This window comes from Tenrec ecaudatus, chromosome 7 (genome assembly GCF_050624435.1).
Source record: "Tenrec ecaudatus isolate mTenEca1 chromosome 7, mTenEca1.hap1, whole genome shotgun sequence".
Taxonomy (NCBI): domain Eukaryota; kingdom Metazoa; phylum Chordata; class Mammalia; order Afrosoricida; family Tenrecidae; genus Tenrec; species Tenrec ecaudatus.
This window is the reverse complement of record NC_134536.1, coordinates 159,181,170-159,207,809: the sequence shown is the minus strand read 5'-3', so window position 1 is coordinate 159,207,809 and position 26,640 is coordinate 159,181,170. Positions and strand designations below refer to the sequence as shown.

At 43.2% G+C, this 26,640-nt stretch overlaps 1 protein-coding gene across 1 annotated transcript in view; it reads right to left on the bottom strand.

Moving 5' to 3' along the window:
- The window catches only part of MAP3K21 (mitogen-activated protein kinase kinase kinase 21), a 125,089-nt gene that overhangs the window by 59,352 nt on the left and 39,097 nt on the right, over window positions 1-26,640 (bottom strand). Inside the window, exons 2-4 of the mRNA XM_075555293.1 lie at window positions 20,602-20,785; window positions 9,627-9,775; window positions 7,642-7,817 (exon numbers count right to left, since the gene is read on the bottom strand). Coding sequence (XP_075411408.1) covers window positions 7,642-7,817; window positions 9,627-9,775; window positions 20,602-20,785 — 509 coding nt within the window. The remainder of the gene's footprint in view (window positions 1-7,641; window positions 7,818-9,626; window positions 9,776-20,601; window positions 20,786-26,640) is intronic.

Genomic DNA, 26,640 nt, shown 5'->3' with positions numbered 1-26,640 from the left:
AAATCGGAAACATGAGTTGGTGAGGAAGAGACCGGGAAAGGTGTGCTGAGGAATTCTTTTCCGTCCTATTTGTGTGTTGCTCATTCCTCAATGGTAGGTAGCAAGGCCTATCCCAGGAGGAGTTTGTTTGGAAACCTTACACCGTCCACCTCACAGCTCCGATCTTGTCCAGCAGACTTCTTTGGTTGCTAACCCTCAAAGAACCTTGGAAAGGAATACAACTTGAGACCCTGGAGGACACCATTTTGACATGTAAATCAGAGCGTGCAGGACGCTCGGCGGGAACGCTGGAGAAAGAGACGCTGACTTTAGAAGTAAACAAACCTAAATGTTGTCCAGGAACAATAGCTTCCAATTGAGGTATTTTGGTTTAAAAGGGATTCTGTGTTTTTTGTCCACCACTCACCTGTCTGTTTTCCTTGCATGCTACGGTGGTGTGGATGTTGCTGGAAGCTATACCACTGGTATTTCCAACACCAGCAAGGTCACCCACGGTGAACAGGCCCCAGCAGCGCTTCAAGACTAAGAACAGACTATGAAGAACCAGCTGTCCAGCTAGAAGGGATTAGCCAATGAAAATCTTATAAGTAGCAAGAGAATGTAGTCAGATGCTGAAAACCTCATGAAAAGCAGGTTGTCAGATATAGTGCCAGAAGACTCACTCCCCCCAGGTCAGGAAGCATTCAAACTGTGACTGAGAACAAGCTGCCTTCTCCAACGAGAGGAGACTACAGTGACATACAATGCAGATGTGGTAAAGCCTTCTGGACCTTCCTTTGTTGAAGGAACACCACGCAACATGAGAAGAAACAGCTGCCGATATATATTCATAATTGGAACTTGGAATGTACAAGATCTAAATCTAGGAACATTGGAAGTGATCAAAAATGAAGTGGACCCAGGGGAAGGTGGGGAGAAGAGGGGCGGAAGGGGCTGATCCGAAGGACACACACATGGTCATACCCCGTCCCCAGGGGGCTGAACAACAGAAACCGTAGGGAAGGGAGAAAGCGGTCAGTATAAGAAAATAATAATTTCACCGATGAAGAATACAGCTTTTCTGCAGTTCCTAAAAACTTCCTCCCGCCCTCCCACCCCTCACTACCATGATCCGAATTCTGCCTTGCAAGTCTGGATAGAGCAGAGGATGTACACTGGTGCATATGGGAGCTGGAGGCACAGGGAATCCAGGGTGGATGATCCCTTCAGGACCAGGGGTGTGAGGGGCGATACTGGGAGGGTAGAGGGTGAGTGGGTTGGAAAGGGGGAACCGATTACAAGGATCTACATGTGACCTCCTCCCTGGGGGACGGACAACAGAGAAGGGGGTGAAGGGAGATGCCGGATAGGGCAAGATATGACAAAATAACAATTTATAAATTATCAAGGACTCATGAGGGTGGGGGAGCGGGGAGGGAAGGGTAAAAACAGGACTTGATGCAAAGGGCTTAAGTGGAGAGCAAATACTTTGAAAATGATTAGGGCAAAGAATGTACAGATGTGCTTTATACAATTGATGTATGTATATGTATGGATTTTGATAAGAGTTGTATGAGCCCCTAATAAAATGTTTAAAAAACAAAAAAGGAAATAATAATTTATCAAGGGGTCATGAAGGGGGGGAAGGAGGGGTGGAAGGGAAAAATGAGGAGTTGATACCAAGGGCTCAAATGGAAAGTTTAGAAAATACTGATGGCAACATATGTACAACTATGCTTGATACAATTGACGTATGGATTGTGGTAAGAGCTGTAAGAGCCCCCAATAAAGTGATCTTTAATAAAAAAATGAAATGGACCACATAAAGATCAGATCCTAGGCCTTAGCAAGCTGAAATCGACTGGAATTGGCCGTTGGCATCAGACAATCATATAGTTGACAGATTCAAATGTCGCAATCACTGTCAAAAAGGACATTTCAGGATCCAGCTGTCTGTGAAAAGATAATATCTAGCTTCATGCAAGGAAATCCAAACAATACAATTGTTATTCAAATTTGTGCACCAACCACTAAAACTAGTGATGAAGACATTGAAGGCTTTTACCAACATCTTCAGTCTGAAATTGACCAAACATGCGATCAAGATACCCTGATAAGTACTGGTATTTGAAATGCAAAAGTGGGAAACAGAAGAATTCGGAATCGTGGTTGGAAAACACAGGCGTGGTGATAGAAATGAAGCAGGAGATCGCATGATAGAATGTCCTCAGACCAGTGACTTTAAAATCCACACTGAAAGCTCCAACCCTTGACGGTCATCAGGAAATGTGCCAGGTCTTCCTCAAGGCGAAGTCATCTGTCTGGCTGTTGAGAAGCCTTCCTTAAATCTTAATGCTGCAGTTTTCGTCATCTATTCCAGAGTCTCTGGTAACCTGCTTAACATACACATTAAAAGAACAAAATCCTCATAACAACCAATAGGGCACAGCACGGCAGATGGAGAAAAGGTTGAAGTTCATCGTGCTTAAATCCACAATCAACGCTCAAGGAAGCAGCAGTCAAGAGAACAAAGGACGCATGGCAACAGGCAAAATCAGCTGCAGAGACTCTTTTTAGAATATTGAAAACCCAAGGGTGCTACTTTGAGGACTAAGAAGTACCTGACCAAAGAGCCAGGCTCTTTTCAACTGCCTTGTATGCATATGAAAGTTAGGCTTTGAATAAGGAAGAGTAAGGAAGAACTGATGCATTTCACTTGTGGTGCTGGGAAGAATATTGAAAATACCACTGTGGTAGTTACATAATTTCATGTCAACTTGATAAGTAACTGTAAGGTTAGAGGTAAGCCTGTCAGTCAGGCCACAGCCTGATGGTGCTACCTTATGGATGGGGCCTTCTCAGGAGGATTCTGGAAACTTTCCTCCCTCGGCTTCACCTTCCTGTTGACAAGCCACGTGGAGCCACGCTGAGACCTGAGCAATAGGGACCTGTGATGCTTCTACCGCTATTGGATCCACCAGACTTTTCACCCACCGGCCTGCGATCTTCCTGCATTCTGCATCATTGCATGGGATGTGTGAGCTTGAAGAGGGATTTATGAACCAGTCTGGGACTTATGGGCTAAAATCAGACTTATGGACTTGATCTGGATTGGGCTGGGAGGTAGAGTTAATAGACAATTAATCTATGATATAAAGCTCTTATACATATATGAGTGTCTCTGGATTTGTTTCTCTAGTCAACCTGGCCTGACACAGCCGCGGACTGCTAAAATGACAAACTGATCTGTCTCAGAGGTACAGTCAGAGTGCTCCTGTGAGGCAAAGATGGCAGAAGTCATCTTATATCTGGACATGTCAGGAGAAAGCAGTCCCTGGAGAAGGGCATCATGCTTAGTAAAGTGGAGGGGAAGTTAAAGCAGGAGGAAATTAAAAGAAGTCCAAGAAAGCCAAAATATGACACTGACTATATCCCACCTGAATTTTGTGAACATTTCAAGCACTGACCACAAATGACACACGAAGAAGGCAGAAAAGAAAGAAAAGACCAAACAGCACGTCAATAGAAACCCTGAAACTTGCTCTTCATCAAAAAGTAGCTAAGGCAAATGGATGAAATGGTGAGGTCAATGAGCTGAAAGGAAAATTTCAAAGGGCAGCTCCAGAAAACAAAGTATTACAGTGAAACATGCAAAGACCCAGAGTTAGAAAACCAAAGGGGAAAAAAATCACATTCTCATATCTGAAACAGAAAGGACTCGAGACAAACTCAAGCTCTGAGTTGCAATATGGAAAGATTCTTTGGATAAAATAGTGAGTGAAGCATCAGAAGAAGACGGAAGAATATACAGAGTCACTGTCCCCAAAAGAACTAGTTGGCCTTCAGCCATTTCAAGAGGTAGCACGTGATCAAGAACCGATGGCACCGAATGAAGAAGTCCAAGCTACACTGAAGGCATTAGCCAAAACCGAGGCTACAGGATTTGATGTCATACTAACGGAAATCCTTCAACAAGCTGCTGAAGCACTGAAAAACACTCACTGAACTATGACCCCAAATTTGGAAGATAAAGGCGACTCAACAGAACGCTCCAATTAGAAAACAATTATCACTGACATCACATGGAAGTAAAACTCAGTGGAAGATCATCCAACAATGGTTGCAGCAATGCATCGACAGAGAGCTGGCAAAGATTCAGGTCAGATGCAGAAGAGGTGGGACAAAGGATATCATTGCTGACATCAGATGCATCTCGGCTAAAAGGCAGAGAACACCAGAACAGTCTTTGCTTGTGTTCCATGAATTATAATAAAGGTATCTGACTGGGTGGATCATAAGAATCTATGGATATTCTTGAGAACAACAGGAATTCCAGGACACTTGATTGTGCTCATGCGGAACTTGTACATGGATCAAGAGGCACTTGTGCAAACGGCACGGCTTAAAATCAGGAAAAGAGTGTCAGGATTGTATCCTCTCACCACAATTATTTGGTCACCTGTATGCCGACCAACTCATCAAAGGAGGTGGATTATATGAAGAACACAGCATCAAGATTGGGGGACTACTTATATGCAGATGACACGACCTTGCTTGCTGAAGAGGACTTGAAGCACTTGCTGATGAAGGCCAAGGATTGCAGTCTGTATTACAACTTCATGTAAAGATAACCCAAATCTTCACAACTGCATTGACAGCAGCACCATGACCAATGGACACAGGCTGGTGTTAGCAAAGGTTTCTTCTTACTTGGATCCATAACTGATGCTCATGGAAGCAACAGTCAAGAGATCAAGTGACAGACTGCATCGGGCAAAGACTGCTTTAAAATGACGTACAGCAGGGATGTTCCTTAGAGAACTGAGGTATGCCTGACCTACGTCGTCATCACATTTTAAATCACCTCATATGCATATGAATTGTGGACACTGGACGACCAAAGAAGAATCGACACATGTGAATTACGGTGTTGGTGAAGAATGTCAAGAGAACAAACAGGTTCTGCCCCGGAAGAAGTACAGCCAGAATACTGATATACTTGGAGCATATTGTCAGGAGGGACCAGTCCCTGGAAAAGGACATCATGCTTGGTAAAGTGGGGGAGCAGAGAAAGCCAGGAGAGACCATCAAAAGATGGAGCGACACAGTGACTGTAACGGTGGGCTGGCACATGAAGACAATGTTGAGGACAGGACTAGGCAGTGTTCTGTGCCGTTGAACACAGGGTTACTCTGGGTGGGAACCGACTCAACACCACTTTTGACTTACCTTCCTAGGAGATATACAAACTCCTCCTTGGAAGATCAGGTGGCAATAAAAAGGTCAGCTGCTATCAATGTGTACTTCATAGTTTAGACATGGCACGCTCAACAAACAACTGAGCCCACGGAACAATCATAATTTAGAGATCAAGAGTAAACTTTTGTTCATCAAAGTGCTCAAGTTCACTTGATGCAGAGAGCTTAAGTGGAGAGCAAATGCTGTGAAAATGATGAGGACAAAGAATGTACAGATGTGCTTGACACAATTGATGTATGTATATGTATGGATTGTGATAAGAGTTGTATGGGCCCCTAATAAAATGTTAAAAAAAACCCAAACAAACCAAAGTGCTCAAGTTCTACAAAAATATCTCTAAAAAATTTAATGGTACAAGCATAGCACAGAATCATATTCGGAATGTAGGGGGTACTCACTGTTCATCAGTATTCATTGGTCGCATTCAAAAAGAGACCAAGCGAACTAACTTTTCAGTTAGTTTGCCTTCCAACGACCTGCTTTTATTTCTCACATTCATCCTGCGTGTAAATACACCTCAGCATAGTTAACATAAAACAAAAGTCAGTTGTCGTTAAGGCAATTACAACTTGAGTGACGTTTGAGTGTCTGAGGAGAACTGTGTTACATAATGGTATCCAATGGCTGATTTTTCTGAAGTAGGAGGTTGCTAGGCCTTTCTTCTGAGGTGTTTTTGGGTAAACTTGAACCTCATTGTTAACAGTGAGTGAGCTCACCAGCTATACCATGCAAGGACTCCATAGGAGGGTTGATTTATAGGGCATGTACACACAGTGATAGCCCTCAATTCATGCCAAATTCATTTTGAACACCGATAAGCTCGGGAAAAACTAAATAACTGGCCCCCAAATCACACTTTTTTTGGGTTTTGTTTCTAAGGTTTTTTTTTTTTTTTTTTAAAGACTGATGACGGGCCATTGAAGAGATGGGGAAGTTATCTGGACTACCTTGGAGCTTGGTTCAGTGAATTTCAACAGAGATTTGGGAATGAGAAGGGTCACTGACAAAGTTGTGACCAGGAAAAAGAGCATGCCGTGCTTTGAAAGAACAGATTCTGAAGTGACCCAAACTTTTTTCCAAGGTCATTACTGGTGATGAGACATGGTGCTATTCTGAAGAGCCTGAAAGCAAACATCAATCAAGCCACTGGAAGATGCCATTGTAACCTTGTCCCCCCCCAAAATCTCATCAAGTGAAATCAAAGGTCAAGATGATGCTCATTTGGTTTTTTGATGTGTCGGGGGTAGCATATTTGGAATTCGTTCCACCAGATCAGACTGTTAATCAAGCTTTCTATTTAGAGCCGTGGTTCTCAACCTTCCTAATGCCGCGACCCTTTCATACAGTTCCTCAAGATGTAGTGAACCCCCCAACCATAAAATCATTTTCATTGCTACTTCATAACTCATTTTGCTACTGTTATGTGAAAGGGTCGCTTGACCCCCAAAGGGGTCACGACCCACAGGTTGAGAACCACAGATCGAGAGGTTCTGAAAGATAGCGTAACAGTGTGCGACAAAAAAGGCCTGCTTTGTGGCAGACGGGAGGGGGGCATGACAACGACAATGACTGGTTTTGCCACCATGACAATGCACCTGCTCAAGAAGCCATCTATCTCAGTGAACGTGTTTTTTGGCAAACAACAACAACAAACCAGCATGCCTCTCTTGCCCCATGCATAATGATGTTAATAGTGGTCCTTGGCCCATATTTTGCATGAACTTCATAAATGCGATTAACTACATAATTAAAAAGATATCCGCATGGAAGCATGCCTCTACACATGCGACTGTTTGCACATACATTCACACGGAAAATAAAGCACACAGGACACACATGGAGGAATACTTCTTATATATAACCTTACAGGATTGCATTTCTCAGCTGGAAGGATTAGGGTTAAAGTGCCACGTGACCTCTCAATCACCTAGTGTAATCTAGTTCATAATGTTGGGTTCAATGCTCTAAATTGGTGAGAAGTGTCTGGGGTCTTTAAAGCTTGGGAGTAGCCAGAGAAAATACAATTACGCATCTTTATTTGTCTTGAGCAAAACAGAATGAGATAGTCTTCAAACTTTGAGCCAAAACTAATCCTTCAGGCCACCTCGTAGACACATTACGAATTGGCTGAAAAATAATGAGTAACACCGGAAAGTATGGCACGCCTTTAAAAACATTTTGAAACAACGATGAGACTGTAAAGGGAATCAGATGAATAGAAACTTAGCAGCCGGAATGGATATAATGAGAATCATCAAACCTTGAAAAGAATGTAACCAGTGTCTACTGTCACTGAACATTTTGTGTAGAAATTGCTGCACAGGAACTTCAACTGCCACATTGCTCATTACCCAGACACAATAAAATATTATGCTTACACACGCGCGCACGCGCAGACCTCACCTTTTCCTTTGTTCTCAACTCATCAAACATCTGTTGAATTTCCAGTTTCCAATCATCTTGCAGTGAATGAAAAGATTCTTGAGGCAACTCGGTCATAACAGCCCCCTCAATAGCAGTCAGTTGATCAAGAATTAAGGCAAACGATGGACGAACATGAGGATCTTGTTCCCAGCATTCTAAAATAAACCAAAGTCATTAATCCCATCTCTCAGCATAATTCAAATGATCTCCAAGAGATGATTTAGATTGAAATATTTTCTACTTAGCATTAAAGACACAACCCCCGCCCCCCCAAAGAAAAAACAACTCACTGCCACGGAGCCAATGCTGCTGATTCACAGTGACTCCCGTGCACCACGCCCCCCCACCACTCACAAGCCCCCCACTGGGTTTCCTAGAGTATAGCTATTTACATGAAGAGTAGAAAGCCTTGTCTTTCCCCTGCAGAGCTGCTGGGGGGCACAAACTGCCAACCATGCCGAGATTGAAGCCCAACACATAACCACGACAATACCAGGGCTCCACAAACCCCGGGCCCATGCTGCATATGTCTACCGAAGATTTTAAGAATCTACTGATGCCTTTTAATAATTTATTTGATACAGTGTCTCAGTTAAAGACATGCATGGAAACTACTATTAAATGAGCTGCTGCTGTCACTGCTAGATCGCACTTAATAGATGAGCATCGTACGTGGATTTCATGTGTTACGCTGGGTTGGAAAGGCCTCAGTTTTCCCGGGTAGATGATTTAGTGGTCCAGAGTTGTATAACCTGATCCAAGAAAACTAAAGTCTCTGAAACGCCACAGGCACAAGAGACTTTCTAAGAAATAGCCTAACGGTGCGAAAAGTAGAGCTTGCTTACAAAATCAGTTAGTTGGTCATTTGAGGAAGGCTCAAGACTGTAACATGTGGGGGCAGAGGTCAGCCGCTCACAGGCATCTTCCCTGGAAGCAGTCCCTGCCAGACTGCTGTCTCCCCACACCACAGGGTGGGCCTGCTCCCTGCTGCTAGAGACAATGGGTTAATGGTCTCTATCAGTTGAGCCAGGGAACAGACCAGACTGATCTGTGGCATCCAAGGTTAGGCTGCCATCCTGTATCTAGGATCCGCCCATCTTGTCACACGTATACCCCAATCCCTCCACTTCCTGTTGTGTGTATTTCCCTAGACCACCCCCTCTCATCACTGTATTACCTATGGCACAACCCCTTCCTGTGACGTGTGTCCTCACCTGTAATTAGGGGGCTTGCATGTCCCCAGAGAATATAAAAAAAGCCTGGGCAAACATTAAGCTCTCTCTCCCTCCACGTGGACCACCAAGCAGGGTTGAGGTGAGCATGCTACCATGAATCGTGTCTGACTCCATTTATTTCAATACTTCTATCTCTCATGCTCTCTATGACTTTACTATGATCTTTACTTATTATCGCTGTACAATTGCGCCTACTGGATCCGCAATGACGTGTTAGGGGCTGGCTTCCCCTGACAGTAAAACCTTGATGTTTGTAAAACATCAGGTGAAGTTTAAAGTAATGGGTCTAGAGTCAGTTGAATAGTATGCTTGGACTCCACCCTTGCACTTGGTTACGATGAACACTCAGTTGAGTTTTTATGCATAACTGAGTCGGTCATACAAGTGGGCTGCGCTTAAGGAGCCCTGGCGGCATAGTGGTTTATGCGTTGGGCTACTAAACGGGAGGTCAGCGGGGCTTTCTGCTTCCACAAACAGTGTACAGGGTTGCAGAAACCCAGCTGAGCAATTTCACCCTGACCTACGGGGTGGCCGTGAGTCAGAACTGACTCGATGACGGCGGTGAATTTGGAATGAGTACATAAAAACTTAACCTCCTCTCTTAGATCAAAGGCGAAGTATAATTACCAAAAATTAAGTGGAAGTTAGCATCACAGAAACTCCTGTTTTTGGTGAATGGCTTTGCACTGACCCCCCACCCAGACACAAGCACAGAGGGTACGCAGTTACCTTTCATTAGCTTAGCAAAGGGCTCAGGACAGGTAGACGGAATGGGCAGAGTAAGCTTATTGACGGCCACGCCGTAAGCCACAGCAAGACCGTCGATGCCCCGATAGGGAGCTTCTCCTGTGAGCAGTTCCCACAACAGCACTCCGTAACTATAAGGCAAATTTTTCACAAGGTTAAAACGAGTCAACTGCTGTCTTTTCCTTATGGTGCAATGCGTGGAATAAATGCGTTATTACGGTACTCTAACGGCCAACAAGACAACCCTTTCTCTCCTAGCAAAGTCCAAAAGTGGCTATTGCCCTAATGGGACAGGTGTGCTCCTTAGTCAGCTACTCAGCACGTGCAAAGCCCCTCTGTAAGCCATCTACACAGCCATGGTAGGTAGGAATTAAAATTACCCAGTGCACAAGGAAAGCTCAGATGCAGTACAAAACGGAATTACACAGCCAGAGTCAGTCCGCATGTTGGTAGTAATGTGACGATTTGGGTAAGACTTACCAAAAGAAGCTGTTTCCTCACATTTTTTCCACAGTGAAATAAGGACATTTGAGGGCTATTAAGGTATTAACCCAGCCACAAAGACATCGCATGCTACACACCATAGGGCTAAGAAAACATTTTAAACGTTTTTGAAATTGTTCATCGTTCTGGCCTCACCTCTCTATATTAGGGCACGTGGCTTTTAAAAAAATCACTTTATTGGGAGCTTGTATAGCTCTTATCACAATCCATACATCCAGTCACTGTGTCAAGCACATGTGTATATTTTTTGCCTTCATCATTCTCAAAACATTTTCTTTCTACTTGAGCCCTTGGTTATTGGCTCCTCACTTTCCCTTCCCTCCCCCATGAACCCTTGATAATTTATAAATTATTATTATTTTTTCATGTCTTGCACAGATCAATGTCTCCCTTCCCCCGCGTTTCTGTTGTCCGTCCCCCTGGGAGCGGGTTTGGCCATGCGTTTCTAAAGGTTCCAATACATTGATTAGTGTAACCAACAGAAGAAATCAATGGAGGCTCTTGAGGTTATTGAGCTGGTAGAAAGTAGCATTTCTCCAGAAATTGGAAAGAAGAATGCCAGCTGCCAGCAATGCAGATGGGATACAGGAGTCACTGGTACTGTTTTTGCAGTTCTTCAAAGGGAAAGACTATTACAAACAAGAACAAGCCAACACATACATCGAGATTTTCTGAATGATTTTCTCTTTTTCCTAAATGAATTTTTTAAATGAAACTGAATGACCAAATTCATGACACATGATAATTTTAAGGAGCCCCAAATGAAAGTTAGCGAATCTGAGCATAAAAATAGACCTGACAAAAAAAAAAGAAAAGAAAAATAGACCTGTGATACCTACTTTCTTCTATTTTTAATTCAATTAATATAAACAATAAGTTTTATTTATATCCGAATGCTTTAAAACCTCAATAATATTAAGTGTAAATAATGTTCTAGATTTAGCGAGCTATCTTAATTTTCATTTATTCTCTTATACTTCAAGTATAGTGTTAAAGATATCAGAGAAGGTGTGCGTACGGAAAAGAAAGACAAACAACGGAAGTCAGAATAGTAGCACAACATATTATTGAAATTTGGCTTCGGACGCCAAGAGTCTCATTTGCTTCTTCTCCAATCTTCCACAACGTGAACACAATCTGAGAAGCAGTACATGTGAAGACCCGCTCTGCACAGAGCTGGACAGCTATGTGGATTCCAGGCTCACGCCAACGCCACACCTGCATATCGTGAATGTAAAGGCCTCTCCATCTAGTGCCACTGGACGATACAGAGTCTACACTACGTTCTCAAGTCATACAGAAAAGAATGTAGAACACAACAGATTGTGCCCAGAGGGGCCTTAAATGCCATCAGATCAGCCCCAACCCATAGCAACCCCATGCACAACAGAACAAAACATGTTCACACAACTGCTCCTTATGCTTGCGTCCAATGTTGCAGCCGCTCTGTCAATCTGTCTCTTTTTGACTGTCCCTCCAGGGACCTAGTATGATACCCTCCAGGGACTGGTTTCTCCTGACAACATGTCCAAAGTCTATAAAATAAAGTCTCATCATCCTTGCCTCTAAGGAGCAGTCCGGCCATATTTCTTTCAGTACAGATTTGTTTGTACTTGGGTGGTCGATGGTTGTTTCTTTCTTTTAAAAAATCATTTTATTAGGGGATCATACAACTCTTATCACAATCCAGCCACACATCAATTGTGTAAAGCACATTTGTACATTCGTTGCCCTCATCACTCTCAAAACATTTGCTCTCCACTCAATCTCCTGGCATCAGTTCCTCATTTTTCCCCCTCCCTCCCCACTCCTCCCTCCCTCATGAACCCTTGGTAATTTATAAATTATTAGTTTGTCATATCTTACACTGTCTGACGTCTCCCTTCACCCACTTCTCTGTTGTCTGTCCCCCAGGGAGGTTATATGTAGATCCTTGTAATTGGTTCTCCCTTTCCACTCCACCCTCCTGGTATCGCCACTCACACCACTGGTCCTGAAGGGATCATCCGCCCTGGACTCCCAGTTCCTATCTGTACCAGTGTACATCCTCTGTTCTAGCCAGATTTGTAAGGTAGAATTGTGATCATGATAGGGGTGGGGGAGAGGGGGAGAGTAGTGGTAGTGGTGGAAGCATTTAGAAACTAGAGGAAAGTTGTATATTTCATCGTTGCTACCCTGCACCCTGATTGGCTCCTCTCTTCCCCATGACACTTGCATAAGGGGATGTTCAATTGCTCACACATGGGTTTTGGGTCTCTATTGCACACTCCCCTTCATTCACAAGATGATTTTTTTGTTCTGAAAATCCCTTCGACACCTCGTGATCACACAGGCTGGTGTGCTTCTTCTATGTGGGTTTTGTTGCTTCTCAGCTAGATGGTTGCTTGTTCACCTTCAAGCCTTTAAGACCCCAGACACTATATCTATTGATAGCAGAGCACCATTAGCTTTCTTCACCACATTTGCTTATGAACCTGCTTTGTCTTCAGCAATTGTGTCGGGAAGGTGAGCATCATGGAATGCCAGGTTATTAGAACAAATTATTCTTGCATTGGGGGAGTACTTGAGTGAGGTCCAATGTCCTTCTGCTACCTTAATACTAAACCTATAAATATATGCACATAGATCTATATCGCCACCCTCATATATAAACATATTTACATATGTACATAACTTTATTTAGGCCTCTATAAATGTCCTTTGTCTCCCAGCTCTTTCCTCTATTTCCTTTGACTTTCCTCTTGTCCCACTGTCATGTCAGCCTTCATTTGGGTTTCAGTAACTCCTCTCGGTTACGTAACTCTTAGTCACGCCCTACCAGACCTCCACCTCACTACCGATTTGGATCACATGTTGTTCCCTTTTCCCTGGGTTTTTTAACACCACTTTCTTTCCCCCATCTCCCCCTCTCCCATGTGACCCTGGAACTGTTGGTACCATTGTTTTCTCCTCCAGATTATTCATCCAGCCTATCTTATTTAGAGAGACCTGCGGAGATAATAACATGCACAAAAACAAGACAGAGCAAAACAAAGCAACAAAACAAAACAACAAGTCAATGACAAAGAATAAAACAAAACACAACAACAAGAAAGAAAAACCTGTCCTTAGTTCAAGGACTGTTTGTTGGCTTTTAGGAATGTTTTCCGGTCGAGTCTGATGGGGTGCCAAGCCCTAGCCCCAAAGCCTATTTTTGGTGTTCCCTGGGGACTTCGTTGCACTGTTCCCCTTGCTGTTCTGTTGCATGCCCTTAGTGTTTTGCCTCAGTGGATCAGATAGGGTGGAATTCCCACACTGTCTCTCCAGTGTTGTCTCCTGTAGGACTGTGGGTCAGTGAGGGATGTTGTATCTCACAGTGGGGACAGCCATATGATCTTCTCTGTGGACTTGCTGCTCTGAGTGGGAACATTGTCCTCAGGGCTTGGTGGGCCAGGATGTGCTCCACTCTCTCTTCCTCCCCCTTCATTTGCTCCCGTGTGCTCTGATCAGATACGTCCCTCTCCCGGAGCTGCAGCTTCAGTGCTGTCCTCTGAAATAAATTCTTCTGGAGGGAGGGGCAGATGTCCATGTAGCTGGGATTGGGGCCGGCCCCTCAGACCTCTCCACTGGTTCTGGTTCTTTCAATATTCTTCACCAAGGCTACAACGGAAATGCCTTCCGACTGTCTCTAAACAGAGGCATCTTAGTCCACAGTCAGGGCCTCCAGGGCCCATGCTCTGAACAGAAGACGTGACAGGTTCCCAGAGACGGAGGACTGACTTGGAGGAGCTGGATGGTTTGAGTTGGAGCTTTGGGAGTGTCACTACTGACTTGCTCTCTCTCTACTCAGCAGCATCCTTAACACTGACCTTCAGTTAACTCAGCTCTGCCATAAACCCAAAACTAAACCCCCTGCCACTGAGTTGCCCCTGACTCACAGCAACCGTATACAGAGTTTCTGAGGTGGTAAATCTTGACAGGAGCAGATAACCTCAAAGCTCTCCCAAGGAGAGGCTGATGCATTTGAAGCCCCGATCTATGGCGAGCAGTGTAACTTTAACTCAACAGCTCCGCCTGGGCTTCAGCATCTGTACCACTTCACTTACTTTTAGATAATAGAGCAGTTAACATAGTATTATGGTCATCTGTTCATCATACTATGACATCTGCTTTATTGGTTTTGCAAAAATTAAATAAAGAAATATGGCGGGGACTTTAAAAATTCATGGGGAAAATTCCACTATCTTTTCATTCCATGTTACCACAACCTTAACAAAAAAAGATTAGCTGCTTAGTATCTATATTATTCTTAGCATCTATATTATTCTGTTGTCAATAAGTTTGCCTTGAGTCAAAAGCAGCTTGAGGGTACCTAACAATAACAACAACGTCTATATTATTGTTCATTAGTAGAGACATATCTTAACTTCAAGAATAGGTCAATTTGACTCTTAAGTTAACAAAAATTAGAGCAGAAGACCACACAGTTCTTAGAAAGAATAACTGGATATTGCCTAAATTCAGAAACTTCCTTGCTGTTCTCATGAATCAATAAAGCCCAAACAAGCAGAATTCTGTCGTTGAAAATTTCAGAGAAAGAACAACTGAGGAGAGGTCACTTTTCCAGAAAAAGTAACTGTTTTTACAGAACTCTTTCTAAATTGTAATACGTCTTTTTCTAACCTATGAAACTGGGAATGGCACGGATTCAGTAAACTCTCTCCATGTCAAGGAGCATAAATGACAAGGGGCTCTGGTCACAGGAGTCAAGAGTCGTAGTCTGGTATGTTGGTCTGGTACTCACTGTTACTAGCTTCGTGACCTTGAAGAAATCTCTGAAATCTGTACATCGGAGCAACGGGAGAAGTGATTATAGTAAAGCCCGTGAAAGCCAGGACCTGTGTCAGGCACACACTCGTCGGAGAAGGAAAACCCAAATATTCTCCACTAATATGGAAGGGCTTCAAAAGTTCCATGAGGAAAATGGGATGCAAAGATAATGGAATATTTCCATGACCTTTCTGAAACTTGTTTGTAAAAAGCGTAGAAAAGCCAGACTCTTGGTCAGAGGTAGAAACGCGCAAGGTTTGGAAAATCCAAGTATACAGAGCAGTTGAATTTTCATGATATTTTATGAGTTAAATTTTTAAAATTTATTTTGGGTAAGAAAGAAGGGGGAAAGATGATTAGTAAATACATAATCGCTAATCTCAAGCACTGCACACTCTAAGCAAGTATGCTTGCTGTAGTTTTTAAACGTTTTTTTATTGTAAATTGGGTGACGGGTTCAAGAGAAAAATCTGCTTTCTAGTCAACATTCATACACATGCTGTTTCATGGCACTGTTTAGAACCCCCAAATGTACTATCACTCGTCCTACTAGCTCCCTGTGCTTCCCGTCTCCAGGTCTCACCCTTCCCTAACCCTCTGAAGTTGGTCCCTGGGCAAATGCTGCCCTACTGAAGTCAAAGGGTGGATTATTCTGAGGTTTGTGTACCTCCCGAGTGCTATTACTCCCCTTATGGACTTGTCTACTGTTTGGATGAAAATGAGTCATGGGGGTAAGTTCAGTTCCAGGCCTGAAAGTAACTGAGGGGTGAGGGGGGGGGAAGGCCCCTATTATCTATCAGATCAATAAACCTAGGCGTGTTTATGATTCTGAGTTTTGTCGCACATTTTCTCACTCTATCCAGGGCCTTCTAACTGAATATAATCCCATTCTGGGCACCAACTAGTTCTTCTAGTATCAGGATCAGGGAGTCCTGGTGGTATAGTGGTTATGCATGTACTGGCTGCTAACTCCAAGGTCAGCAGTTTGAAACCAACCCCCAGCTAGCTCCTCCTCAGGAGAAAGATGACATTTTTGTTATGTAGTCTAGCTTAGGGGCTGGGGCGTCCATTATGCATGCCCAGAGGTCTGAGCTTCCGGCCCATGAAGGAGTGGTACACTGTGCATGCTCAGAGGTTCAGGTTTCCTGCCAGGAAGGGGAGGTACACCTGGGTGGGTGCTGCACCTGGTTTGGCCCACCTAGGCCAGGTGAATTCAATTCAGCCAATGAGGTCAACCAGGGTCGTCCACCACACCTCCCGCGGATTAATTGAAAAGGTAGGAACCCAGAGCCTTTCTGAGCAGCTTCTAGGGAGGCTGCATGGGATGAGGGGCCCTGTGGGTGCCGGTATAAACCTGAAACTTCTTCTAACTCTCATAAAACTCACTTAGATCACAAACCAGGCTTCAGTGTGAATTCTTTCTCACACAGAGCCAAGGACCGAGGTATATCTCTCCCCGGAGAGCTGTAACATTTAGTCTGGGAAACCTATAGGGGCAGTTTCACTCTGTTCTACAGGGTCATTATGAGTCAGAATTAACTCGATGGCAGTGAGTATCACTACTCACCAAAGTAGGATATAGAACAGAGCCATGGTATTTGAGTGGAACTTTTTAATGGGAAGATTATGAAACAATCATATGGGCCGTTCAGAGTAATTGGTCCAGCTGTGAGGGGAGCAACATCTGGCCATTACAAGCATCTCCTTCCCATGATTCTCTTCACCCCTACATCTTCCCAAGGGCACCAGATTCCTGTGCTTGTCAGAATGTATGTGCCCCCACCCCTCCCTTCAAACTTGCCAATCAGGATCAGATATACAGAGCCTTCCCGAACCTAAAAACCTAATTATCAACCACAGCCCCCAGGGTTTATTAGCGGGGGTTTCTGTTTTGCCTTCTGACCCTGATCTCCCTCTTGCTTGCTCTTGCCCGTGGCTATTCTGAACTTCTGTTTCTCTCCATTCTGTTTCTTCAACCTCTTTGCTCTCCCTTCCAGTCTGGATGAAATCCACAGGTCACATTTTCCAAATAAGGCCTATTAATCGATACTCACTCTCCATTCCAGTCTATAACTTCTAACATATAGATGACCATCCTGACAAGCTATGAGTCTGTGTTAGTCAGGGTTGACCAGAGAAGCAAATCCAGGGAGACCCTTATAATGTGTTTAAGAGAGAACTTTATATCAAAGAGCAATTGTACATTAAGAAAACACCCCAGCCCAGATCAAGCCCATAAGTCCAATATTACGCCATATGTCCGATACTACTCCATAAATTCCTCTTTAGACTCAAGCAGCCATGCAATGATGCTGAATGCAGGAAGATCACAGGCCAGTGGGTAAAAAGTCTTGTAGATCCAGTGGTGGTGGAAGCATCTCAGCATTGGAGTGGGTCTCCATATGGTTCTTCCGGTTCCAGGGCTCTGGATCTGTCGCATAGCTCCATGTGGCTTGTCAGCAGGAATGTTTCACAGGGAGTGTCTGCGTCCTGCCTCCAGAGAGCTAGAGCTATTATGTCCTTGGCGTTTCTAAATGAGGTCATCAAGCTGCCACCTGATTGACAGGCTAGATCCCACCCCTTTGCAAGTTGACAGATTACTGTATATACTCATGTATAAGCCAAGTTTTCAGCACAAAAAATGTGCTGAAAAACTGGGGCTTGGCTTATACACGGGCCAGTGGTACTCCAGTGAGGTGTAACATCTCGCTGCCCCCCCCCCACCCAGATAACGGGACGAGTGCTGTTATCTTGCGGGTGATTGCTGTTTCTCCGCTGTTCATTCAAAGCCCCGCTGACACTGCAGGGCTTTGAATGTTTGTTTACTCACATCTAACCAATCAGAGCTGTTCTATGACATTCGCAGAAGCACCCGTAGTGATTCACTTACGCAGCAGCTGAACTGGTAAGGATGTGTCTGTGGCTGCGCTCTGTCTCTCCCTTCTGGTCTCTATGTTAATTCACATCCTTTATCCCCAGCACACACGGACTCCCCCGCTCCTCCCGGCTAACACAGCGTGTGGGTGGGGGGGGGCATTACCATGAAAGTTCGTTTTCAAAGTCTTGGTTTTTTATCATATTAGAAATGGATACTCTTGAACCCAAACAAAAACACCGGTCATATGAGGCTGGTTTCAAAATGAAAGTTATGTCAAGAGCAGAAGACAGCAATAACAGTATTGCAAGTAGGGAATTCTGTGTTGACGAAAAGCAAGTGAGGGAATGGTGGAAAATGATGGCTGACTTGGAACAGATTCCAAAAGCTAAAAAAGCTCGTCATGGTTTAACGTCTTTTTATGGGGCTCTAGAGAGTGAATTGCATAAATGGGTTATGGAGTGTCATCAAAATGGTTACTGAATAACACGCATGGGAATCCACATATGTGCTCTACAAATGGCTAAGGATGACAAATATAAAGCCCCAGACATTGAAAAATTTGCTGCGTCAGCAGGATGGTGTACCCGCTTCATGAATAGGTTTGGCCTACTATGCTTGAAACAAAGAAAAAAGATTTCCCAGAAGTTGCCACAAGACCTTGAAAAAAATTATGTCATTCCAGTCATTTATTATAAAATAAGGAAGGATTTATAATTATGACCTGGCAGATATTGGGAATATGGATGAAACTGCCGTGAGTGTTGATCTTCCAAGCAACAGAACTGTGGCAAGTTTAGGAGAAAAAACCATTTTTCTCAAAACCTCAGGAAAAAAAACAAAAAACCAACTTTACAGCTGTTCTATCATGTTTGGCTAATGGAACTAAGCTGCGTCCTGTCATTATTTTTAAAAGAAAGACCTTGCCTAAAAAGATCAATTTCCCACCAAGAATTACCATGCATGCACATGTTAAAGGCTGGATGGATGAAGACGGAACAAAAAAAGGGCTGGAAGAAATTTGGAACCGATGACCAAGAACAGCCTTAAAGAAAAAGCCATCGTTACTTGTTTGGGATACGTTCAGAGCCCACCTATCGGATGACATAACAAATTGGCAAAATCTACTAAAGTTACTGTAGCCCTTATTCCAGGTGGGCTTACATCTGTACTGCAGCCTCTGGATGTATCTTTGAATAAGCCTTTTAAAGACCGTGTGCGAAGGATGTGGCATGAATGGATGTCATCTGGTCAAGCCCAACTAACAAAAGGAGGAAATCTCATGAAGCCTGACAGAGTTAATAGCAAAGTGGGTTCGAGATGCATGGGAAGACATTCCAGAAGACATGGTGCGACGTGCCTTCCAAAAATGTAGTATTAGTAATGCTATGGATGGCAGTGAAGACTGCACTTTGTAAGAAAATGACAGCAGTGATGGTGATGACGGCGATCTCAGTGAGGACAGCGTCTATGATGACCTCACACCAGCTGAAGCTCTGCATTGGGATACGGATGATGATGATGAATCCAGTTTTGAAGCATTTTAACTCTTTACATTTTAGCTTGGTTGCTGATTGAGCTCAGGGAATAGTACTCTTAAGGTATCATTGTTGATACCTTATTTTTTTGTTGAACCTATTTTCCACTTACTGTGCTGGTTTGCTAATGTTAAATGACTTGTCCTTTTATTTATGTTTTTTTATTTAAAATAAATATTTAAATACATTACCCCATTGATGTCTAAATTTTTAGTAATTTTATTTTCATTTGTGTTGATTATTGAAATCACCAATAGCTTCTGCATTTTCCACCCTAGGCTTATACTCGCGTCAATCAGTTTTTATGGTTTCCCAGGTAATAATTAGGTACCTCGGCTTATACTTGGGTTGGCTTATATTCGAGTATATACGGTATGTCACTGCAACAGACTCTCGGATGTTTTATTAGATCAATGCATTCTGGAGATAAATAGGGGTATTTTGCCTGCATAACTATGTAGGTCCCTGAGATTAGTGTTGTTAGTCTTTTTCATAATATATTAAGCCTTCCCCCCAACTTTGCTTTTGGCTATTATTTTTTATTATTGCTAGTTTATCATCCCTTCCAAATCTTCTAATTTGTTTCTTTTAATGAAAGATAATCAAGCTTTTTAAAAATGAGAGTAAGCTACAAATGAATGGAATTTGAGTGAAGGCCTCTCCAATATAAGTAGACGGCTTTGAGGGCACACCTGGCTGATTTTAGAAGTTTTTGCTATTGTTGTTGACTTACTGATTCTCTTCTACTTTGGTACAAGATATAATTTCACATAATTATAAACCGCCTCCAAATTTATTATTCTAATCTCAAAATGGATTCATTATGCATTTTGAGAATGCTTAGTCTCAAAGTCAAATTCTTAAAACAAATGGCCTGATTCACTTAAGTGCTTTGTTATTTTATATGACCCAAGTGTATTCGCTGGCAGGACTTAAAACAAAACAAAACTCAGCAATGGCATCAACCCAAATGAAAACCCATTTTCTCAAACCTTAGATTGAACAGGCACATTTTCCTGTCCCATGTTCTGATCAAAACCAGAAAAAAGCAACCCCCCAAAAAAACACCTTCTTCTTAAAGGCAAAAATGAGCAACCCCCCCAAAAGAAACCCACCCTTCTTCAAAAAGGCAAATGCCCCATATTGCTGAGTACACGGGATTCATTTAAGTGAAACAGAGCAACCAGCTTCTGCAAGCATTTGCAGACACAGTGTGGGGGAGCTTGCTTACCTCCAGACATCACTTCCTTTAGAAAACAGGGAGGACTTGATGACTTCAGGTGCCATCCATGCATAGGTGCCCGCAGCGCTCATTTCCGTGGTCCTGTGCCACTCCCTTGCCAGCCCGAAATCCGTGATCTTCAGGGTTTTATTCCACACGTCATCGTCCCGCTCTATCTTCTCCAGGAGTAAAACTAAGGGAAAATCCGAAATGGGATACTGTTTTACTATAATGGGATTATTTACGATGATTTTATTTCGCCAATCACTTTTTTTTCCACATTAAAACATAGCCGCCAGTGTAGCTGACAGAGTAAATGAGATGGACTTATATTTTTACCATTTTATCTTACTTCCTAAGCATTTCTCATAACGACCTTGAATATGCTCATGCTTTAGAGGTTCATCTATGCTAAAAGTTACAAGGAGGGTGTGTGTGTGTGTGTGTGTGTGTTTTTTGACTTGTCCAGAGACAATTCAAAGTAGCACTGGAGGGCTTTTCTTTATCATAGGTTACTTCGGAAGTCTGTAAAAGTTTACCTATGAGGAAAAAAAAAGTTTTCTTCAAAAAAGGTTTACTCCTACTTTCTCCTGGGGCTATACTTGTACACGCTCCTTTTCTCAGCAGTCTGTTAAATGCTACATGTGGGATAAAGCGTGAAGCTATTGCCGTATGCCCCAGGGGGAGGATCGATAATGTTCTTTATCATAAAATGATTATGAGATCTCTAAAGAGAACCAGAGACATACAGGAAGGAAGGGATTCTGGGTAACCACTTAATTCTAGCCCCAGGTCAAGAACCTTTAGTTCTTATGACCTGGCCCTGCTCTGACAGCCCCCTTCCACAAGAGATCACTGACGATAAAGGTGCTACAGCAAAGTGCGGTGAGGAAACCAGATGGTGCCCAGCTACCAGGTGGAATAACATCTGGGGTCTTAAAACCTTTTATTCTAACAAGCAGCCATCTAAGCGAGGCGTCAACTAAGTCCACGTGGAAGAAGCACACCAGGTGCGTGATCGGAAGATGACTCAAACCAAAATCCAAATATGATAGAGGGAAAGGTTTAAGAGCTTAAAGACTGTAGAGGTCAGTGGGAGCCCCAAACCCATCTACCACGTCCCCATGGGGATTAAGCCTCTGGCAGATGCCCTCTAAGCAGTTGAGGGACTTGGACTTGACCAGCTTTGCCTTCAGACAGATTATTGTAAACTTGCTTATGGTGGACAGAACTATGGTCTAATACAACACCTGGTCATTTGACCTCCCTCTTGATGCATTCGATATTCTGATTAAATATTTAAAAAAACATTTTATTAGGGGCTCATACAACTCTTATCACAATCCATACATATACATACAATTGCTTGTTTCTCAACAGAGGTTTTCGCTCTGCCTTATTACTCTTTTAATTTGCCGTCTTCATTCTCTCTTTTTTTGTGCCGTTCCTCAGTTTATGAAGCAAGAAGGGAAGGATGTATTGAGACAATAATTGATATCCTTGCTTTTCAGGGATATGGTGGGAGGGAGGTTGAGGAGAATTGGGGAGCAAATGATAAATATGGGAGGATGCACTAGAACTGGTTATGGTTTTATATATGTATATAAAACTTTTAAAATACAATGGAACGATGGAAGTGTATAACATGTGAATTATATCTCAATAAAACCATTGGGGGGGGACATCATCAAAAGCTTATATTAAACAAACCCTAAAAAAAACCCTCCCATCATATCCTGTAGTCGAGAATAGCGTCCACATCACTATCCTTGGACGATCACGAGCCTGTGTATTTGTACAGCAACCTTTACAAACTACATTGTAGCCGTCACTAAGTGGGCTTCCTCCATGGAAACCAGACCACCATGCATATAGCCATCTCGTTCAGGCGTTACCCTCTCAATGATACTTTTCAAATCACCAGAGCAAAGGAAAATTATTCACTCCTCTAGAGTCACAGGAGAAGCTCTGGTGGCGTGGTGGTGATGTGTTGGGTTGCTAACTGCAAGGTCAGCAGTTTGAAAACCCCTGTTGCTCTGTGAGAGACAGACAAAGCTTTCAACTCCTGTAAAGAGTTACAGGCTTGGAAACCCACACGAGCAGTTCTACTCTGTCCAACAAGGTGGCTATGGATCAGAATCAACTATTAGCAGTGTGAACGAGTTTCTAGAGTTACACAGCTTTTCTTCCTGTCTCCATGATAGAACTTGTAAAGTACAATGTATTATTATATTTATTTTAAAAAGTTTATTTATATACATTTAAAAGATCATTTCATTGAGGACCCTTACAGCTCTTATAACAATCCGTGTATCAATGGTATCGAGCATATTTTGTAAATATGTCGCCATCATTTATTTTCTAAACATTTTGCTTTCTATTTGAACCCTTGGTATCAGCTCTTTTTCAAAACCCTTCCTTCCCCTTCACCCACCCTTATGACCCCTTCATAAGTTAGAAACTATTATTATTTTCATATCTTACACTGACCGACTGCTGCCTCCCTTCACCCACGTTTCTGTTGTTTATCCCCCTGGGGGAGGGTGTTATGTGTCGATCATTGTGATTGGTTTCCCCCTTTTCCCTGCATCATTACTCCCTTTACCTTTACCTTCTTGGTATCACTTTACCTTTACCTTCCTGGTATCACTACTCCTATTTCTGCTCCTGAGGGGTTTATCTGACCTGGATTCCGTGTGTGTCTTGAGCTCTTATCTGTACCAGTGTACATGTTCTGGTCTAGCCAGAACTGAAAGGCAGGACTGGGGTCATGATAGTGGGGGGTGAGGAAGCCTCAAAGAACCAGAGGAATATTGTGTGCTTCATCGGTGCTATACTGCATCCTGGTTGACTCATCCCTTCCTTGTGACCCTTCTGTGAGGGGATGTCCCATTGTCTACAGATGGGCTTGGGTCTCTGCTCTGACACTCCCATCCCCCCCTCCAATTCTCAACCATAAATTCTTTTTGAGTTTTGGGTCTTTTGATGCCTGTTACCTGCTCCTGTTGATACCTCATGATTGCACAGGCTGGTGTGCTTCTTACATGTGGGCTTGTTGCTTCTCTGCTAGATGGCAGCTTAACTTCAAGCCTTTAAGACCCCAGATGCTATATCTTTTGATAGCCGGGCACCATCTGCTTTCTTCACCACATTTGTTTATGCATCCATTTTGTCTTCAGCGATCGTGTTGGGAGGGTGAGCATCACAGAATGCCAGGTTGTTAGAACAAAGTGTTCGTCTATTGAGGGAGGGCTTGAGCAGAGGCCCAAAATATGTCCACTTCCTCAATGTATTGCTACATAAATATATATATATATATATATAGGACAATATCTCTATTATATGAATTAATATATTTACATATGTAAACACCTATGTTGATACCTCTATCCACAGCTTTGCTTCCTAGATATTGCCTCTGTTTTCTTTTACCTTCCTCCTGGCCCACCATCACACTTGCCCTTTTTCTGCTTCTTAGTAATTCCTCTCAGCTAGATTGCTGTTACTCCAACACCCCTAGGGTCTCTACATCCTCTTCATTGTTGATTTTCATTCTCTAGTTGTTCCCGTCTATGGTGTTGTTTTCTCACTGCTCCCTTCCCCTCCTCCTCCTCCCCCAAGTCCCTGCGGAACCATCAATCCCATTGCTCTCTCCTTGGGCTTGCTTCCCGTGTGAGGTAGTTAAAGTTTATTGTGTCAACCTGGCTGATAAACACATGTGGGGGTAATTGAAGGGCAGAGCTATAAGTGGTTCAGTAAGCCATGCCTTTCTAGTTCATGGGTCTCTTGCTTTCTAATGGTTGGAACAGGGTGCAGCTGCCTTAGCCAGTTCCCTGCTTCAACTGGCAAGGCTCACTTCCTGCAAGATACCTCCAAGGAGAAGCCACATAGACCTAACCCAATGCAGGCCTGGGTGCTGGAGCAGCAGTGTGGAGACCCCTGCCAGTGCTGAGATGCTTACACATTGACTGATTTGGCTGTCCTCTTGCAGTCGGTATCATTGTGTTTTGTGAAATTGCGGACGACTTTATAGACTGGTGTTGGACATACCGGCTAATGTTGGACTTATGGGTTTGGGCATCACTGGGTTGGGATGTTTTCTTGATGTGCACTTACCCTTTACATAAAACTCTCTTATACATGAGTTTTTGTGGATTTGTTTCTCTAAAGTACCCAGACTAACACATTATGGTATCATAATGTGGGGTATTGGAGAAACAAATCATAAGATGGAGAGTAGATGTTTTATCTCTCCCTCATGGTACTTTTTCTTCTTTGTCTAGCCAGAGGTCAGATAAAACCAAACTGTTTACTCAGTTGTTTTCTGGGAAAAATATGGGAAGTATGCAAATAGAAAGCTTGTAAGCTTTGAGTCATTAAAATTTGATCTTTAGATGGGTTTAGGCCACACCTGCAAAGTTAGCTTTGAAAAGATATGCCCCACCCAGTGCTTTGGAGTACTCAGGTACCCATGGTCTTTGTCAGAAGCTAGAAACAATCTGGAACCATGAAGAAAACTCCTCTCTAGGGCTGAATATTAAAGAGAGCCTGAAGCCAAGCTAAAATGCTTGCTAGGTGACCACCTGGATCTACGTGTTGAATGAAAGTGGGAGAAATGCAGCAATAAAGAGACGGGTTGAGTTTGGCCACTGATACCTGTGGATTGGTTTATAGTACAAGGAGGAGAAGACGATAACGGATTGACTGGTCTAAGTTCATGGCCTAACACGAGGGGCTAGGCTTGTTGAGTATTGGTGAGAGCCTGCGGTCTAAAGGCAAGGCGACCAGTGGGCACCCTGTGAAGGCTGAGTGAGGCAGCCCACAGTGAGTTGACCAGAACCTGACCAGATGAAGCGATTTTTGAGCCTGTGAACTGGTGCATACTGTTCCCAACTTTATGGGTGGCCTGTCTAGATTTGACTTTGCTTATGGATGCAGACTTCACAAGGTTCCAACTGGAATGAAGATTCTTCATGTCGAAAAATATGATTGTCTCCTCAGAGCACTGGGTTGATGTAAGTGGGCAGCATAGAAATTGTATACCCAAATTGGGGGGATAAAGGCATGAAGTGGTTGGCTTACAGACTTTCATAGGTAGGGGAACATATTCATAGGATTAAGGTGTAGGTGTTACTTAATTGCAATTGTGAGGCTAAAGAATTATATACAGGTGCCACGCTGGCAAAGGGGTGGATTGGAATAGTTACAGTTTATTGTGCCAACCTGGCTGATAAAAACATGTGGGGTTAATTGAAGGGCAGAGAGATAAATGGCTCAGTAAGCCTCGCCTTTCTAGTTCTTGGGTCTCTTGCTTTGTGATGGTCGGACCAGGGTGCAGCTGCCTTAGCCAGTTCCCTGCTTTAGCTGGCAAGGCTCACTTCCTGCAAGACATCCCTGAGGAGAAGCCACATGGACCTACCCTGATGCAGCCCTGGGAGCTGGAGCAGCCGTGTGGAGACCCCTGCCAGTGCTGAGATACTTACACATTCACTGATTTGGCTTTCTTCTTGCAGTCAGCATCATTGTGTATGTTTTGTGAAATTGCGGAGGACTTTGTAGATTGTTGTCGGACATATGGGCTAATGTTGGACTTGTGGGCTTGTGAATCACTGGGTTGGGATGTTTTCTTGATGTGCACTTACCCTTTATATAAAACTCTCTTATACATATGAGTTTCTGTGGATTTGTTTCTCTAATGTATCCACACTAACACACTACGCCTATTTTATATAGGTAGGCAAAACAGCAATAGCAGCAATAAAACAAAAAGAAAATTAGAGATTGAACAAAAAGAGAGAAAAAAAGAAAATGAAAAAACATACATGATTCTAGGTCTGTCTGCTGACCTTTATAGCCATCCCCCTACCAGTCTTGGGGGGTTCTGGGAACTGCCTAATTGTTATAAATAAATTACTTAAACCTGACACCCACATTAGACTATTAGCTTTTAATATAAGTGTGAGTGAATGAGTATATGGAATGTGTGTGTGAGCATGTGAAGGAGAGGAGGAACATAAGACATATTAAATTCACGCAACTATTTTGTGC